This window comes from Rhizophagus irregularis, chromosome 31 (genome assembly GCF_026210795.1).
Source record: "Rhizophagus irregularis chromosome 31, complete sequence".
Classification (NCBI taxonomy): Eukaryota; Fungi; Glomeromycota; class Glomeromycetes; order Glomerales; family Glomeraceae; genus Rhizophagus; species Rhizophagus irregularis.
In genome coordinates this window covers 47,274-66,029 of record NC_089459.1, presented here as the reverse complement: position 1 = coordinate 66,029, position 18,756 = coordinate 47,274, and the positions used below count along the sequence as shown (strand labels likewise).

At 25.8% G+C, this 18,756-nt stretch overlaps 5 protein-coding genes across 5 annotated transcripts; 2 read left to right on the top strand and 3 right to left on the bottom strand.

Moving 5' to 3' along the window:
* Positions 1-10,480: 10,480 nt before the first annotated feature.
* On the top strand, positions 10,481-12,322 carry OCT59_022121 (uncharacterized protein; the record flags this gene model as incomplete). Its single annotated transcript, XM_025310136.2, has 2 exons — positions 10,481-10,846; positions 10,919-12,322. 2 exons carry the CDS (start codon positions 10,481-10,483, stop codon positions 12,320-12,322), a joined length of 1,770 nt encoding a protein of 589 aa, XP_025185572.2.
* Positions 12,323-12,358: 36 nt separating this feature from the next.
* Positions 12,359-12,592, top strand: OCT59_022120 (uncharacterized protein; the record flags this gene model as incomplete). The annotated part of the gene is made up of 1 exon (XM_066144613.1): positions 12,359-12,592. The coding sequence occupies one exon, from the start codon at positions 12,359-12,361 to the stop codon at positions 12,590-12,592; it is 234 nt and encodes a 77-aa protein (XP_066006057.1).
* A 272-nt stretch (positions 12,593-12,864) lies between these two features.
* OCT59_022119 (uncharacterized protein) lies at positions 12,865-13,320 on the bottom strand (the record flags this gene model as incomplete). Its single annotated transcript, XM_025327954.2, has 1 exon — positions 12,865-13,320. The coding sequence occupies one exon, from the start codon at positions 13,318-13,320 to the stop codon at positions 12,865-12,867; it is 456 nt and encodes a 151-aa protein (XP_025168810.2).
* A 69-nt stretch (positions 13,321-13,389) lies between these two features.
* Positions 13,390-13,784, bottom strand: OCT59_022118 (uncharacterized protein; the record flags this gene model as incomplete). Its single annotated transcript, XM_066144612.1, has 2 exons — positions 13,390-13,578; positions 13,728-13,784. The coding sequence occupies 2 exons, from the start codon at positions 13,782-13,784 to the stop codon at positions 13,390-13,392; spliced, it is 246 nt and encodes an 81-aa protein (XP_066006056.1).
* Positions 13,785-16,017: 2,233 nt separating this feature from the next.
* On the bottom strand, positions 16,018-17,367 carry OCT59_022117 (uncharacterized protein; the record flags this gene model as incomplete). The annotated part of the gene is made up of 3 exons (XM_066144611.1): positions 16,018-16,445; positions 16,536-16,626; positions 17,092-17,367. 3 exons carry the CDS (start codon positions 17,365-17,367, stop codon positions 16,018-16,020), a joined length of 795 nt encoding a protein of 264 aa, XP_066006055.1.
* Between the last annotated feature and the right edge of the window lie 1,389 nt (positions 17,368-18,756).

Here is an 18,756-nt window from a genome sequence, read left to right as displayed (position 1 = left end):
ACTTTTAATCAATCTATTTTATTCGTGGTAATTAAAATTATTTTCGCAACATGAGGTACATCGATTTATGCGAAAAAACTTTTACTTGTGAAATAAAAATGTTACCATATATTAACTGAATAAGAATAATTATTGGTAATGATTCCAAGTGTTAATTTTTATTTATAATACGTGAGTGAAGTCATACGCTTAAAAAATATTACAAAAAATACACAGGGATACAATTACATTTGTTGAAAGCGTGACTGTTTGTTACCCAGAACCCGCCAATCCAATTCTTAGAATTATTTATTGTGGTCGATAAATATTACGATAACAGGTAAATGAATATTTCATAATAGATAACAATTAGTATATAATAAGACAATATCGAACAAAAAATCAGAAAGGGATACATACAGAAAAAAGAACAACTATACTTCGTAGGTATCCAGATTGCATGGTTGATCCCCAAATTCAAATATTGCCTATATCCAAGGGATGCGCTCTACATATCTATGATCGAATTACTTTTTTTCCACTATCGAACATGCAATCTAAGATTATGTCTCTTGTTTCGATTACTAAAAATTCTGCTTTCTCCTGCAATCAAATACTATGTCCTCCTGTTTCTTCGATGATAGGATACATATTCCTCCGTTTCAATTACTAAATAACTTATCCAAAATATTGTCGCTACCTTTGAATCAACCTTTGAATCAATCCAATCATCACAGCCATGTATAGCGAAGTTATTACTATTATTTGCCATAACTGACCCGATTATTTAAGATCATCATGATATAACCTGATACGTTAAACATAAACATTGCTCACTATTTTTCGATTCCAGTACACATGATGGTAAACGAAACAAAAAATATGCTCTGTTCTGCGGTAGACAACCCTACCATTTTTGGATAAATGTATTTTATTCTTGCATCTAGCAAGAAAATTTAAATTTTTGGTGCATGTAACAATTGTAACATAATTTAAATTAATCTATTATTATTAAACTGAATGAAATTAACCAATTACAATTTTGATATTTATATATATTATTTATTATTACATCAGAATCATTGAAATATTTATATTTTCAGATTAAATAATTAATTGATATTATAATGAATTTCTCCCATTGCTGTCTGTACCTTGAAGCGCGATTATTCAGAGGCGTCTTATATATTTATTATACATACTATATACACTTAATTAATAATTTAAATTATTAAATGTGTCAAATTTTATTATTATGTGGTGCATAAAAAAAATTTTCAATTAATTTACATTATTTAAAAATATCTTCATTATTTTAATTACTTGCGCAATTATATTATTACTCTACTCTAGGATTACATGGTTTAGGCTAATTTTCCTCGATGAATGTACATATTATTTAATTGAACAGTATTTATTACATTATATATAATATAATATAATGAATGAAATTAATCAATTTTGATATTTATATATATTAAATTTACATCAGAATTATTGAAATATTTATATTTTTCAGATTAAATAATTAATTGATATTGTAATGAATTTCTCCCATTGCTATCTGTACCTTGAAGCGTGATTATTCAGAGGAGTCTTATATATTTATTATACATACTATATACATTCAATTAATAATTTATTGCTGTTTTCTAATTACTATGATCTAACATTTTTTAATAAAAAAAAAATTTTTGAGAAAACATGTGAAAATAAAAATTTTATTGCATTTTCAAATAAAGGAGGTATGATTATAAATAATTTTAAGAAAAAATTTTCAATTTTTAAATAAGTTTACTTATAAATAACTTTTTTAAAACCGATTTGTTACACAAAATTTAAAAAGTTACTTATAAGTAAACTTATTTAAAAATTGAAAATTTTTTCTTAAAATTATAATTTTTAGCTTATAATCATACTTCCTTTATTTGAAAATGCAATAAAATTTTTATTTTCACATGTTTTCTCAAAAAATTTTTTTTTTATTAAATAATGCTAGATCACAGTAATTAGAAAACAGCAATAAATTATTAAATGTGTCAAATTTTATTATTATGTGGTGCATAAAAAAAATTTTCCAATTAATTTACATTATTTAAAAATATCTTCGTTACTTTAATTACTTGCGTAATTATATTATTACTCTACTCTAGATTTTACATGGTTTAGTGGTTTTACCATAGATAAGTGCATATATTATTTAATTGAATGGTATTTATTATATTATATATAACTAGTGTACTTTAGGTACAGTAAGTTTTTAATATATAATAAATATACATATATGTATGGTTATGATTAGAATATTAAAAGGATTATTACAAATATTATTGTATTGTTATAAAATTTGAAGTTAATTGGCTGAGTTTTATAAAAAATATAAAAATTAATGGATTATTATTATTTTTTGTAAAATATCAATTTATAAATAAAATTGACAATACCATAATTTAAATTGTTAAAAGTCTCATGTATATCTGATATGGTTTAATTGTTTTAAATATAGATATTACATTTAAATCAAAAAAAAAAATCAAAATTATGTATAAAAAATTGTATATTAAATTAAAAGTAAATTTTAAGAATCATGCATGCATGTACATCATATATTCATATGTAATGAAATTTAATACAAATCTAACACAAATTTATTTATGTTATGTCCATATTGTTTAACATAATAAAATTAATTATTAATTGGATAATATTTATAATTTCCATTTATTCATTTATTATAATATAAAAAAAATGTTAAAAATGATATATGTAAAATAAGCTTTAATGTTTATCAAATAAAAATAAAAAAATTTTGTTTTCAATGGTCATACTTTACAAATGGAGTCCAATAGACCACTGGACTTACAAAAAAAAGGACCAAATATTAGTAATACTTTACTTAAGTAAAAATAAAAAGAAAATTCAAGAAAAATGCAATTTTTTTTGAGTACTCACCTACATTCATGAAAATTAATATTCAAGTAGTTTCAACCTAACTGAACATATAGGCTGATTTGAATCTGATCACATAGTAAATTTGGGTGATAAAATCAGGTGTAATGTAATACTATTATGCATATAAGCTGCATATCATAGTAAAAATTTGTGACTTTATCATGAAGAACCAATTTTCATTAAATCAAAACAACTGTAATCGCGAGTTGCAAATTGGTTTCAGATTGGTTTTTGCTACATCGCAAAGAGTTAGGGAAAAAACTTTTAAAAAATTTTTCGCTATAAAGTTAGTTTTGCTTGTAATAATAAAATATTTTTACGCGTATTCTGTATTAAAATGGCATATGTGTTAGGGTCAAGTCAAGAAAATAACCGAAGTAACCAAAGTGAAACGCTATTTTTTATAAATACTTGTTTTCTTTAATTATAATTAAACTTGGGATTATATAAATAATATATTACCAAATACTTTCTAATAAAATATTATTTAGATGGCTATTTTACGAGAAATTTTTCTTATCAATATCCTGCAAGTCCTTTTATAACATCACAATACATATCAGGAAACTGACCCTTTTATTTTTGGTATAAAGTAGTGTCTTTAGGATATTATCTAACACCAGTTAAACTTATACAAAAAAATTCTAAAGATTATATTCAATATCAAATACCTGATAACTATAGTATTGAAACTGAAGTTTCTAAAATGAAGATCTGTTATGAAACAAAGTATCAACCAAATGGAAAAGTAAGGTTTACAATTGTGTGAAAAGAAAATAGATCAGAGTGGAGTATATACAGTGATCGCTCTGCAACTAGTGTTGTTAATGTATTCTTAAAGGTATTATTATTATTTTTTTTTCAAAACTGAACTTTTAATAATTATTTTTATTGATCTTATTAATAATACAGAAAAATAATCGCCCAAATTCTAATTTATCGGGAGTATACATTTTTGGGTTTGATATTGGACGATTGCATGAATGTCACTTAGAAACAATAGGTGCTCCTATTACATTAGTTAACAAAAGAAAAAGGCCTCTAATAATGATTCAAACTATCTCAGGGCAAAATAAAAGATTTGCATCTTTAGGCAGAGAATCTGAAAAGGCAATTAGATCTTTGATTAAAAAACATCAATTGACTGATGAAACTAATCAACAAATTATTCATATTCATAAAATTAAATTGGATTTTAATGGTAAAAGTATTATTTTAACTTACAATCTACTTGATAATAAAAATGAACTTACAAAAATAGATGCTATTGTTAGAGCTTGTAATGAATCATTGTTAGCACGTGATGGATATCGGCAGCTTGCTGCAGTTGAAGCATTTCTTATACGTGAATATTTGATAGCTAATTGTAGGGTTGAAATTACAAATCTTATTAATAAAGATCTTAGAATTGGAACATTTAACATCAATAAAAGTGATAATGATCTGTTAAATCATTTAGAATCTGATGATGGTATAATAGTTGATGAGGCAGAAATTGGAAATGGTGCATACAGGTCAATTTACACGATTTTACAAACTTTAATACCATTATGGAAAGAATCATCTCTTGCAATCATCAATTCTGGTGATACACTTAAACTTAAGCTTGGTGGAGATGATCGTAATGTTGGTCATAAGCAAAGCCATGTAATGATGACGATTTGTCTTTTAAATGAAGGAGAAGAAGTCTTAAAACTGGAACATCAATACTGGTAATAAATTTATTGTAATCTAATAACCAAAAATTAATTTAAATTATTAAATTTTTTTTTTTAGCATTTGTCTTTATGTTGGACGAGAAAAATATGATGACCTTGCTAAGATAGGAAAATTATTTCAACATCAGCTTCTTGATCTCCAAAATAACAGAATATATGATAAAGATGGAAATCATTGGCCAATGGAATTGTTTTTTTCTGGTGACTGGAAGTTTATGTATATAATAATGGAATTGAATGCCCCAAATTCGAAGTATTTTTGTTTATATTGTAACTGTCAATCTGAGTTATGCTGGAATATGGATCAAAATTTTGAAAATTCAGGAAATCATGCCTGTAATGTTAAAGGTTTTTTTTTTATATGATTATTTTATTACCAATTAATTAAAACTATGAATATTTACTAATAATTAGGTGAAAATAGAAAACCAGCATTATTTCCTGCAATAAATCAAGAAAATTATATTCCTGACGAATTACATCTACTTTTGCGCATTGTTGATGGTTTAATGGAATACTTTTTTAATGATATAATTAAAAAAAAAGAGTTTGAAAAAAAAATTAAATTAGAGATATAAAGGATTGTATCATTTTTTTTATTTCCTAAACTTTCACAATAAATTAATGTAAAGATTCGCAGACGAAAATTTAAAATGAACAAGCAATGCAAAACATTAAAGTTCATTTTGAGTTTTTCAAGTCAAGATCTACTAGTGGAAAGTGGAATTGGACTTCTTTAATAGGTCCTGATAAAAAAGAGAGTATTGGAACATTTTCCAATTTCTCAATTTATTTCTGGCACTTGTGGACAAGAAATTGAAAAACTATGGAAGGAATTTCTCCGGCTTTATAAAGTTTTAAGAAAACTTTTTCTTTCAGACCAAGAAATTGATGCGTTTGAAATTAATGCCAAACAATAAATCCATACCTTTTATTGTGCAACTGAAAAATGTTCTAATTCAATATCACATAAACCTGGATTATATCGCAAACAAGACATAATCCCTTATATGCATGTTTTCGCACAACACATGCATCAATTTATGCGCCAATTAAAGATGAAAAACTTATCATTATGATATTTTTCTACTTCTAGTATTGAAAGAAAAAATCACGATCAGGTAATTTGTAAATTTATTTAAAAAGGATATTTTATTACATATATTAATATTAATAGACCTTTTAATTAGGTTCGGTTATTTTTTTGTGGTACCACTATGGGTGGTGGAATTGAAAAAAAATCGGTAGTATATAATATTATATCTTTTAAAAATCGTCAACTTTATTACTTAGTTAACAAAACTCCTAAAGAAATTAATGCTAGGAATATTGATTCTAACAAAAAAGTAAATTAAAATATCATATATAGTGCTTTTGATCTAAGAATAATTGTTGCGTGATAAAATAATTCTATATTGTGATTGATTATTTTTAGTAGTAGGCGTTGTAATATGACTTTCGGATTCTTGTAATTTTTTTTTGTCATTTCTAATAAAAAGTAATAAATACTTTAATTCATATAAATTTTGCACATAAAATTTAAAAACTTACTCGTTTACAAATTCTTCCGAATCTGTTGTAAAAGTGCAAGTGACAACACCACATTGAAATGTCCGGTTATTTTCAACTAATTTGGTCTGTGTTCAACTAAAAGTAACCTCATGACTTTCCGCATAATTCACAAATAGTACATATCTGGTTATTTTTGTTATCGGATCCTGTCGACAACTCCAATGTTCATAATTCAAAATTTGTTTCAACCTTTATTCCTCCACCTCACCTTTAAACGTGCAACAATATTTTCGTAATACTGTATTGTATCTAAATGAAGGTTCACTTTGAAATAAGTAAACAAAGACATTTTCAGGGAAAACATTTATTAAAACCCATTTAGTTCTCACAGAATGTCTATTGAAACCAAGACGCTTTTTAATGAGAATTATAAATGCATCCTGGTAAGATATAAGTTGTTTAAAAGAAGGCCGAAGTAGTAAATGGAAGTGTGGTATAGTTTTGTTGTTTCGGTGTTTAGTTCTTTCATGAGTCAAAAGTAGTTTTCGTGAAATAAAAGTCTCTTGGCAAAGACAACACCTAAGCGTCATATTAAGTTTAAAAACGCGTTAGTTGCAAAACACAGTCTAATCTTTATCAGATTTTGATGGGTGACAAAGTTTTTATTGGTTGCCATGGTTATCACAAATTATTCACAAAATGTCATGTTGATGATAAAATCGAATGGAGTTAAATCGGCCCATATGACAACTTTTAATTAATAAAAGGAAGGATTTCATTTGATCAAAATGGAGATATTATATTCTAAATTAGAAAATAGAGAAGAGAGTTAATATCATCAAGAAAAATGCAATTTTCTCCAAGTACTATACCTACATTTATGAAAATTAATATTCAAGTAGTTTCAACCCGCCTGAACAACTTTTAATTAATAAAGGAAGTTGATTTCATTTGACTAAAGTGAAGATATTACGCTCTAAATTAAAAAATAAAGAAAAGGGTTAATATCATTAAGAAAAATGCAATTTTCCTCTAGTATTACACTTATATTCATGAAAATTAATATTCAAGTAGTTCAACCTATCTGAACAACTTACAATTAACAAAGGAAGTTGATTTCATTCGACTAAAGTGAAGATATTACGCTCTAAATTAGAAAACAGAGAAGAGAGTTAATATCATCAAGAAAAATGCAATTTTCCTTAAGTATTGCACCAATATTCGTGAAAATTAATATTCAAGTAGTTTCAATCTGCCTGAACAACTTTCAATTAATAAAGGAAGTTGATTTCATTTGACTAAAGTAGAGATATTACGTTTTCAATTAAAAAATAAAGAAAAGAGATAATATCATCAAGAAAAATGCAACTTTTTCTCAAGTATTACACCTATATTCATGATAATTAATAATCAAGTAGTTTCAATATGCCTGAACAACTTTCAATTAATAAAAAAAGTTGATTTCATTTGACTAAAGTAAAGATATTACGCTCTAAATTAGAAAACAGAGAAAAGAGTTAATATTATCAAGAAAAATGCAATTTCTTCAAGTACTATACCTACATTTATGAAAATTAATATTCAAGTAGTTTCAATCCGCCTGAACAACATTCAATTAATAAAGGAAGTTGATTTCATTTCTAAATTAAAAAATAGAAAAGAGAGTTAATATCATCAAGAAAAATGCAATTTTCTCTAAACACTATACCTACATTCATGAAAATTAATATTCAAGTAGTTTCAACCCGCCTGAACAACTTTCAATTAATAAATAAAGTTGATTTCATTTGTTCAAAATGAAAATATTACGCTCTAAATTAAAAAAACAGAAAAGAGAATTAATATCATCAAGAAAAATGCAACTTTTTCTCAAGTATTACACCTATATACATGATAGTTAATATTCAAGTAGTTTCAACATGCCTGAACAACTTTCAATTAATAAAGAAAGTTGATTTCATTTGACTGAAGTGAAGATATTACGCTCTAAATTAAAAAACAAAAAAGAGAGTTAATATCATCAAGAAAAATGCAATTTTCCTTAAGTATTACACCAATATTCGTGAAAATTAATATTCAAGTAGTTTCAATCTGCCTGAACAACTTTCAATTAATAAAGGAAGTTGATTTCATTTGACTAAAGTAGAGATATTACATTCTCAATTAAAAAATAAAGAAAAGAGATAATATCATCAAGAAAAATGCAATTTTTTCTCAAGTATTACACCTATATTCATGATAATTAATATTCAAGTAGTTTCAACATGCCTGAACAAATTTCAATTAATAAAGAAAGTTGATTTCATTTGACTGAAGTGAAGATATTACGCTCTAAATTAAAAAACAGAGAAGAGAGTTAATATGTTCAAGAAAAATGCAATTTCTTCAAGTACTATACCTACATTTATGAAAATTAATATTCAAGTAGTTTCAACCCGCCTGAACAACATTCAATTAATAAAGAAAGTTGATTATATTCTAAATTAAAAAACAGAAAAGAGAGTTAATATCATCAAGAAAAATGCAATTTTCTCTAAACACTATACCTACATTTATGAAAATTAATATTCAAGTAGTTTCAACCTGCCTGAACAACTTTCAATTAATAAATAAAGTTGATTTCATTTGTCCAAAATGGAAATATTATGCTCTAAATTAAAAAACAGAAAAGAGAATTAATATCATCAAGAAAAATGCAACTTTTTCTCAAGTATTACACCTATATACATGATAGTTAATATTCAAGTAGTTTCAACATGCCTGAACAACTTTCAATTAATAAAGAAAGTTGATTTCATTTGACTAAAGTGGTGATATTACGCTCTAAATTAGAAAACAGAGAAGAGAATTAATATCATCAAGAAAAATGCAATTTTCTTCAAGTACTACACCCCTATAAAAAAATATATATACTGTTATCATACGGTATAACCGTATTTTGCGATCAGTATCTTTACAGTATAAATAATGTATTATTATCGTATTACACATACAGTATATATTCAGTATTCTGCACACCATATCATACATATTGTAATTAACGCACATATGTTTAACGTGAAAATTATACTGACATAAAGAATGATATGGTGGTGTGAACTGTACGTTTCCCACTGTTGATTAATCTGCGAACAGCACAATATCCCAGTGTGCACCGTACATTTCTCACTTTGATTAATTTGCGAACAGCATGATATCCCGGTGTGCACTATACGTTTTCCACTTTGATTAATTTGCAACAGCAATAATATCGGCGTGTATCTGTACGTTTCCCACTTTGATTAATTTGCGAATTTACATGATATCCTCGTGTGCACCGTACATTTCCCACTTGATTAATTTGCGAACAGCACGATATCCCAGTGTGAATTGTACGTTTCCTACTTTGATTAATTTGTGAACAGCATGATATCCCAGCAATCCGTATGTTTACATATTAAAAATATACCATTAGTACACGTATTTACATAGAATGTTTTTATTTTATTAATAATATAATGTATAAATAAATATAACAGATAATTTTATTATTTAAATTGATATGCAATTAATAATTTATGTAATTAAAATCTAATAAAAGAATACTTCTATTATAGTAATAAAATTATTATAATTAAATATAGAGAAAATAAAAAAAAAGAAAGAATTAGTAGTTATAAAAGAAGAAGTGATAAAAAGAGATACAATTAGTAGTGATAAAAAGAAGAAAAATTAGCAGTGATAAAAAAAAAGATACAATTAGTAACGATGAAAGAAAGATACAATTAGTAGTAATAAAAGGAAGAAAAATTATTAGTGATAAAAAGAAGATACAATTAATAGCGATAGAAGAAAAATTAGTAGTAATAAAAAAAAGATATAATTAGTAACAATAGAAGAAAGATACAATTAGTAGTAATAAAAAGAAGAAAAATTATTAGTGATAAAAAGAAGATACAATTAATAGCATAGAAGAAAAATTAGTAGTGATAAAAAAAAGATATAATTAGTAACAATAGAAGAAAGATACAATTAGTAGTGGTAAAAAGAAGAAAAATTAGTAGCAAACTAGCAATGAAAGAAAGATATAACATATCGGCTGATCAAAAAAGTCCCCCAATATTTTTGGGGTGAGGATAATAAACAAAATATGATATAGTATTTTACTAAAAATAGATCATTAATTTGATCAGTGTATTACATTATTAAACGTTAACTGTTAAATTTTGACTATAAAATTCTAAGAATTTACATTCAGCAAAATGCTGATCATTTTTAAGATATACGCGTAAGAATTAATTTTTTTTGAAAAAAATTTACATTTTTTTTTTTTAAAAAAAATGGAAACTAATGATGCTCCTTTATCAGTTAAGAAAAAAAGACCTATTGAAATTTATAATTATCCTAAAGAATCTATTATTCAATATTCCAATTCTGAACGAAGCTATACCTATAATATTATTAAAGAAGGAACTTATCCACCCGCTGCTTATCTCAAATATACAAAAGGTCAAAAAGGGTTTCGAATACCTGATAATTATGAAGTTGAAACTAGTTTGAGAAAGCCTAAAACAAGACAAATAGTTAAATGTATAATCAAATATGTGGAAAAAAAACCGGTCTATTGGGTATACTATGGAGATAAGTTTCAATATCATGTAAAGTCAGAAAAATCAAGCTCAGATGTAGCATGTTTATATGCTAAAGTATGTAATTATTTATTAATAAATCGTAATTAGTAAGTGCTTTATTAATGCAAAGGATAATTTTTATAATAGGCTTTAAATCCTGAAACTAAAACACGCTATTCTGGTCCACATTTTTTTGGTCTTCATTTAGAAATACTTCAACAGACAAGAGATATTTACCGACGAGCAACAGTTTTAAAATCATTTGACAATTTAACTCAAACTGGACAAAATAATCGAGCTAAAAAAATTGCCAAGTCTATATCTGCAATATTTGATCAAGAAACAACTAAATGTTGTCATTTAGATGATGATTCTAATTTAAAATCAATTGAGTTTAGTATCAGAGATAATTCTTTTTACTTTAGTTTTAATGAAGATAACGTTGAAATAAAGCATAAAGCAAGAGCTGCCGTACAAGCATGTGATAAAGGTCAGGTAACACGAGAAAGATATCGAACTTTAGCTTCGATCAGTCAAGATCTACCACGTGAATGGAAAGTTTCTGCAGAAAAGAAAGATATTACATATGAAATGAACGAAATTATACCAATTTCTCTTATAAATATAACACCATCACCATCTGATAATTCTGTAAATTCAGAAATACATATTAATGATACCGAAATTATTGATAATTTACAACAATCAATTGGAAAAGGAAGGCGACGAGACATTGTTAATATTTTAAGATATTTAATACCAGGTCTTCTTGAAAGAAATGTATTAGATATAACAAATCCTACAATACATTTGCGAATTTCTGGTAATGGGAGAAACGTTGGACGAAAGGTTAAACAGGTCATGGTTACCTGCTCAATTCTTAATGATCTTGATAATATATATCGACCTGAAAATTATTATACCATAATTTTATATTCTGGCATTGAAAAGTATGAGATTTTAAATGTTGTTTTAGAACCACTAATTATGGAATTAAGGAAATTAAAAGAAGAGGGATTTAGAGATAATCAGAATAGAGAATGGAAAGTTGAACTTTATTTTTCATCAGATTGGAAGTTCCTTGCAATTTGTTTAGGATTAAATGCAGCAAATAGTAAGTATTTCTGTCCATGGTGTGAGGTATCTAAAGAAAAACAGGGTGATTTTTTATATGAATGGACAATTAATAAAACTATAGATCAAATTCGTGAAAATTACACATTTTATAAGGGTCATGTTCGACCAGCAATTTTTGATATGATTCCTTTACAAAACTGGGTTCCAGATGAACTGCATATTATGTTGCATATAACAGATGTTCTTTGGCGGCTTGTGATTGATGAACTCAAATTCAGAAATACTTGGGGAGATAGAGCAAGAAATATAATAGTTGAAGAAATGAAACGTGTTGATGTTAAATTTCATTTTTGGCTTGAAGTAGGATCGACAAATTGGCAATATACTTCTTTAATGGGGCAAGATAAATTAATTGTACTTCAGCATTTTGATTTAACTAAACTTTTTCCAAATTCACGAGCAACTCAAATCTGAAATTTGTGGGATAATTTTTATTTACTTCATAAAGCAATGAAAGATCAAAAAACTGATGCGAACCAATTTTCTGATGATGCACGTGCATGGTTACACCAATTTTTAGATTCTAATTATTTTTATCAAGCGGGTGATATTACACCTTATATGCATGTATTAGTTTATCACGTTCCAGAAATGATGCGTATTCATCAAAAATTTGGTTTAGCAGCATTTTCTTGTTCGGCAGTTGAAAAAAAAAATCATCAACAAGTTTCTCATTTTTTTTAAAAAACAACAAAAGATGGTGGTGTCAGAAAAGGAAGAAAATCTGCAATTGTAAATATTCTTGAATACGAAAATAGAGTTTTATATTTTAATAATCATAATATGGTTGATTTAATTCGATTATCAAAACGTTTGCGTATCAAGTAGTATTTGTAATAGAAATATATGCTTTTTCATTTTTTTTTCAATGTATTATTTACAAATTTCATAATAAAATTTGATCTTATTTTTGCCACTTATATTTACATGATTTTCAAGTTTCAACCCTTCTATTTTTAATATAAGTTTTCTATATCTCTCATACGTGAAATTGTAAAGTTTATAAAGATAAATCCTGATGAATATACAATATTTCGTACATCTGATTTTTCTTTTCTTTTCCAGCCAATAATGATTTGTATGGGTTTAAGTTTGCAGATTCGGCATTTTTTAGCTTTATATATTTTTACTTGATTTTGTTTTTGAAGAGGATCGGGTTCTTGACATAAATTTAATTCCAGAAGAGGATCTGGATCATTTGGATTTGATGGTTGTTGATATGATAAAACAAATGTCTTTTGGTGTTGCAAAAAATATTTGACACCCCAATTATCGTCTCCCAATACTTTTGATAATGTAGAATAAAAATTAATACCTTTAAAAATACACTTATAATTTCCTGTTTTTGGATAATAATTATGTATATATCCTTTAAAAACACCAAAAAATTGACTTTCTGTACAACTAATCATAATTCGCACACTCCCAGCATGTTTTGAACTTTGTTTCAGTCTCTCCTTTATATGATAAACCAAAATTCGTCACATTTCTTCAATAGCTTTTTCAGGTAAATCGTACGCGGTTGGCTTCATAACATTAGCATCTTTAATTGTTATTTTATGATTAGCTAAACCAGAATGCCTTTTATAGATTTTTCCACATATTTCAAATTCAAACTTGTTGCAAAACGTGTTAGTTGATGGTTTAGACATAGGTATGTCGGCAATTGTCTACAAATAAAGTTTTAAAGTTTATTGTTAAACAAATACTATAATATTGGACGCGTTTTTTAAAATAAAAAAGAAAATTACAATAAAATTTATATTATTTCTTACTCGTAATTTTTGATCGGTTCCTTTTTTTTTTATCGGTTTCTTACTTTATTACATATTAAAATATTTTTTATTCGGGGAGTTGTTAAATTTAGAGGAGACATTTGGGGATCGTCTGTACTTCTAAGCCACTAAAAACATATGATTTAAGTAACACATAACAAAAATGTGGTCCTGCGATCAGGCCCAATTTTTTTGATCAGCCGATATGATTAGTAGTGATAAAAAGAAGAAAAATTAATAGTGATAAAAAGAAGAAAATTAGTAATGATAAAAAATTAGTAGCAATAAAAGAAAGATACAATTAGTAGCGATGAAAGAAAGATACAATTAGTAATGATAAAAAAAAAAGATACAATTAGTAGCGATACAATTAATAGCAATAAAGACTGAAAATAAAAGTAACTGTACCTATTTTATTAAATTATAAATAAATCTATTTTAGAAAAGTTCAAAAAGACAAGATAAAAAATTAGTAATAAAGAATAATACAATTAATTATATTTAAGTTTAAAAAAATATTACTTCATAAACGTTAAATATTTTCTTTTTGTGAAATGTATTTCTTTCTATATCTATTAGGCAACCTTTTATTTGGTATCGTTTAAAATTTTCTTCTATAAAAAAATGAAATAAATAAATAAGTGCAATATTTGAGATAATACTTTGAGTAAAAAGAAAAATAAAGAATAAAGAATAAAAGAGAAACAGTTTGTATTTTTCCCAATTTATATCATTCGCGTGCATGCAAAAACAAACAAATGATCAACATCCATGTGATAATTATCCAATCATAATCTATGAATGATAGCGATTAAATCACATGATATATATATATCCGGGTTTATGCCGATATTGTAGATATGAATTTTTGTAAGATATAATAATATATTCGAAATTGCATTACAACATCTATTAATCTATTATGGTATAGATTTAATTTTATTCAAAATAATAAAATTTGTTCGTTATAATGATGCCAAACAGTCAAGTCGCAAGTGATTAGATTAATAGTTCAGTTGTTAAAATCTGAAAATAGTCGAGCCCCATGTATAAAAAGAAGAAATTAATAACGAAAAAACAAGAATCTGGAGACTATTAGAGATACCAACCAATAAATTGAAATCACGATTTCAAGAAAAATTCTCACGAATTTTTCTTGATATTGCTTATTTTAAAGTTTAAAAGACTGACTAATAAATAAATTAAAATCACGATTTCAAGAAAAATTCTTGCGAATTTTTCTTGATACTGCTTATTTTTAAAGTTTAAAGACCGATTAGTAAATTGAAATCCCGATTTCAAGAAAAATTCTCGCGAATTTTTCTTGATACTGCTTATTTTAAAGTTTAAAGACCGATTAGTAAACTGAAATCATGATTTCAAGAAAAATTCTCGCAAATTTTTTTTGATACCGCTTATTTTTAAAGTTTAAATAAATTGAAATTACGATTTTAAGAAAAATTCTCGTAAATTTTTCTTGATGCTGCTTATTTTAAAGTTTAAAGACTGATTAGCAAACTGAAATCACGATTTCAAGAAAAATTCTCGCGAATTTTTCTTGATACTGCTTATTTTTAAAGTTTAAAGACCGATTAGTAAATTGAAATTCTGATTTTAAGAAAAATTCTCACGAATTTTTCTTGATATCGCTTATTTTTAAAGTTTAAAGACCGGTTAGTAAACTAAAATGAGCAGTATCAAGAAAAATTTGCAAACTAAAATCCTAATTTCAAGAAAAATTCTCACAAATTTTTCTTAATACTGCTCATTTTAAAGTTTAAGTAAATTGAAATCCCGATAAGAAAAATTCTCGCGAATTTTCTTAAGGTTCAAAAGCCAATTAAATATAAAAATTACTATTATTATTTATTTCAGTTCATTAATAATTTTTTTTATAAAAATGAGTTGTTTATTACAAACATATTTAACTATTTACTTTTTATTTTTTATTTTTTTATTATCTTTTTTATTGGCTATCACTGTCCTTTTGCGTAAGGTTATTTCATTATCTTTTTTATTGGCCATCACTGTCCTTTTGCGTAAAGTTATTTACCTTTTATTTTTTTCATTATCTTTTTTTATTGGCCCTCGCTTTTTTATTGGCCTTATTGGCCGTCACTTTTCTTTTGCGTAAAGTACGTCTACCTTCTTAAGAAAAAATGATAAAAATAAGTTATTTTTAATACTTAAATTAATTAATTAATATACAGAAAAATTATTACTTGTCGCTGTTTCATTTTTCTTTTCTTCTATTTCATTTTCTTTTTCTTCAATTTCTTTTTCTTTTTCTTCCTGCTGCTGTTTTCGTTGTTGTTGTTGTAGTAGTATTTTTTGTTATTGTAGTTGCCTCTCCCTCTTTTTACGCTCGTACTTACTTCTTATTTCACGTATAAGATTGCGTTCTAATTCTTCATCCTTACTACTATCTGTTCTGCCTGTTTTTTTATATCTTTTACAAAATAAATTTAAGAGTTGACGTTCTAAATCTTCGTCTATATCAGAATCAAAATCATCCTGAATTTCAATTTCTGCTGCTGCTTCTTTAGAATCGGAATCATCCTGAATTTCAATTTCTGCTGCTGCTTCTTTAGAATTGAAATCATTCCGAATTTCAATTTCTGCTGCTGCTTCTTCACCTTCACTTTCTCTCTCTTCTTCATCACCACCGCTTTCTTCTACATTTTTTTCCACTAGCTTCTCCTCACCTCTACTTCGGGTTCTTTTCGTGAAATATCCATTTATTGTTTTTGCTTTGTGGTCGCCTTTGATTATATGAATATAAATTATATTTTTTGATTTTTTAAAAAATCATATTTAATTTGTATTATATTAATAAAAAAAGAAATACTTACGAATGTGCTGAACGTGTTTTTTTAATAACTCGTATGCAAACCAATCATTGTATCCAAGCACAATGTTAAGATCCTTAGTTTTTATTTTAAACTAAAAAAAAATAATTATAAAATTATTCTATAAATATTATATATTTATTCTATAAACATATTGATTAAAGTAAATAAAAATAAATACCTTTTCGATTATTTTAAATAAAATATTTTTGTGTATGTCTTTATATGACAAATTATAATCAAGATGATAATCTGCACATATTCTTATTGACAACTAGTTTTATTGATTATTAATTTATTACAAAAAGTCTTGTTTATATAAAAATTCAATTATTATTTAATGTATATACGTACCATACACAACGTATACATTTTATTTGTTATATCTAACGTACTTATCATATCTAACTTAGATATGTATTTTTTTTTGGTTTTGCAACAAAACTTTTATTGTGTGTCTTTTAATCATACATATCATACATTATTAGTTTTTTTAGTTTTTTTACAAAATTGAATTTTTTTTAAAAAAAGTATGATTAGACTTATATTAATAACTTACGTCAACGGGAAAGGTTGTGGATAACGTAAAGGGTCTGCAAATATTTCTACGAGCTAATAAAAATGACACATCAACAGGAGAGGTTGTGGACGACGTAGAGGGTCTGCGAGAATTTCCATGAGCTGATAAAGATGATACGTCAACGGGAAAGGTTATAGATGACGTAGAAGGTCTGAATATTTTCACGAGCTGATAAAGATGACACGTCAATGGAGGAGGTTGTGGACGACGTAGAAAGTCTGCGAATATTTGTGGATAACGCAGCAAAAGTACCATCATCTAAAGAACTTTAAAAAATAATTCATTAGTAATAATATTCATTTAAATTTATTCTTATAAAAAATCTATCATACTTTAATCTTTCCAAGATGAGTTCATTTTGTTTTTTGATCAAGAAAATTTCTTCTTGTTGATTCATTTTTTTGACGTAAATATACGAATATGAATGAGAACACATAAAAATAAGAAAGAATACGTAAATGATAAATGCAAAATGTATGAATGATGGAGAAACGCGTACCATTAACAGAAAATTCAATCACATTTATTTATGAACAATCGTGACTCAGAGAAACGCGTACTGTTAACAAAGAAAATTTGATCACAAATATGACTCTATACTATCTAAGGTAACTAAATTGTGAACAATTATGATTCTAGAGAAACGCATACTGTTAACAAAGAAAATTTGATCACAAATATGACTCTATACTATTTATGGTATGACTCTAGAGAAACGCGTACCATTAACAAAGAAAATTTGATCACAAATATAACTCTATACTATCTAAAGTTACTAAAAAGTCGAAATGATTTATTTAACTAAAAAAAACTATTTTATAATAGATTTCAAAATCCGTTATAATTGCAAAAGTATCGATAATATCATACTATGTATCTAAAATTAACAATTCTAACAAAATGATCAATCATTATTAAAGTTAATCAAATATAGACAATCATATTTAAAAATCGAGATTTCAATTTACTAATCAGTCTGTATCAAGAAAAATTTGTGAGAATTTTTCTTAAAATTGTGATTTTAGTTTACTAATTGGTCTTTAAACTTTAAAAATAAGCAGTATCAAGAAAAATTTGCGAGAATTTTTCTTGAAATCGTGATTTCAGTTTGTTAATCGGTCTTTAAACTTTAAAATAAGCAGTATCAAGAAAAATTCCCAAGAATTTTTCTTAACAATTGTAATTCTAATCAGTCTTAATCACCATATACAGATCACAGTTGTTAGTATCAGCTGATCTTATATTTTCAGCGCTATCTTTGTGATTGGCCGCTATGCTAATAAGTTGTTTTCTAAAAAATCATGGGGCCATTTTAAATTTCAGTCCATCAATTCCGGTTCAATATCAATACAGTATATATTTGTGAAAAATAGTTTCAGAAATCGGAAGATGATCATGATTTACATCACAATCAAATGATTAGAATTCACAAACAAACAATTGGAATTGAGTTTAATTAGAAATCACCCTTTTATTATTACATAATAGCGTTATGACTATCTATTTTATATTATCTAACTATTATTGTTAGAAAAAAGCACAAATTGATCAATTTTATTTATATAACAGAATAATCATTAAAATTAAATTCGCGTTTAGCTATTTTTAGAAATTGATGGGCCTTATTTTCAAAGGCTGATTAAT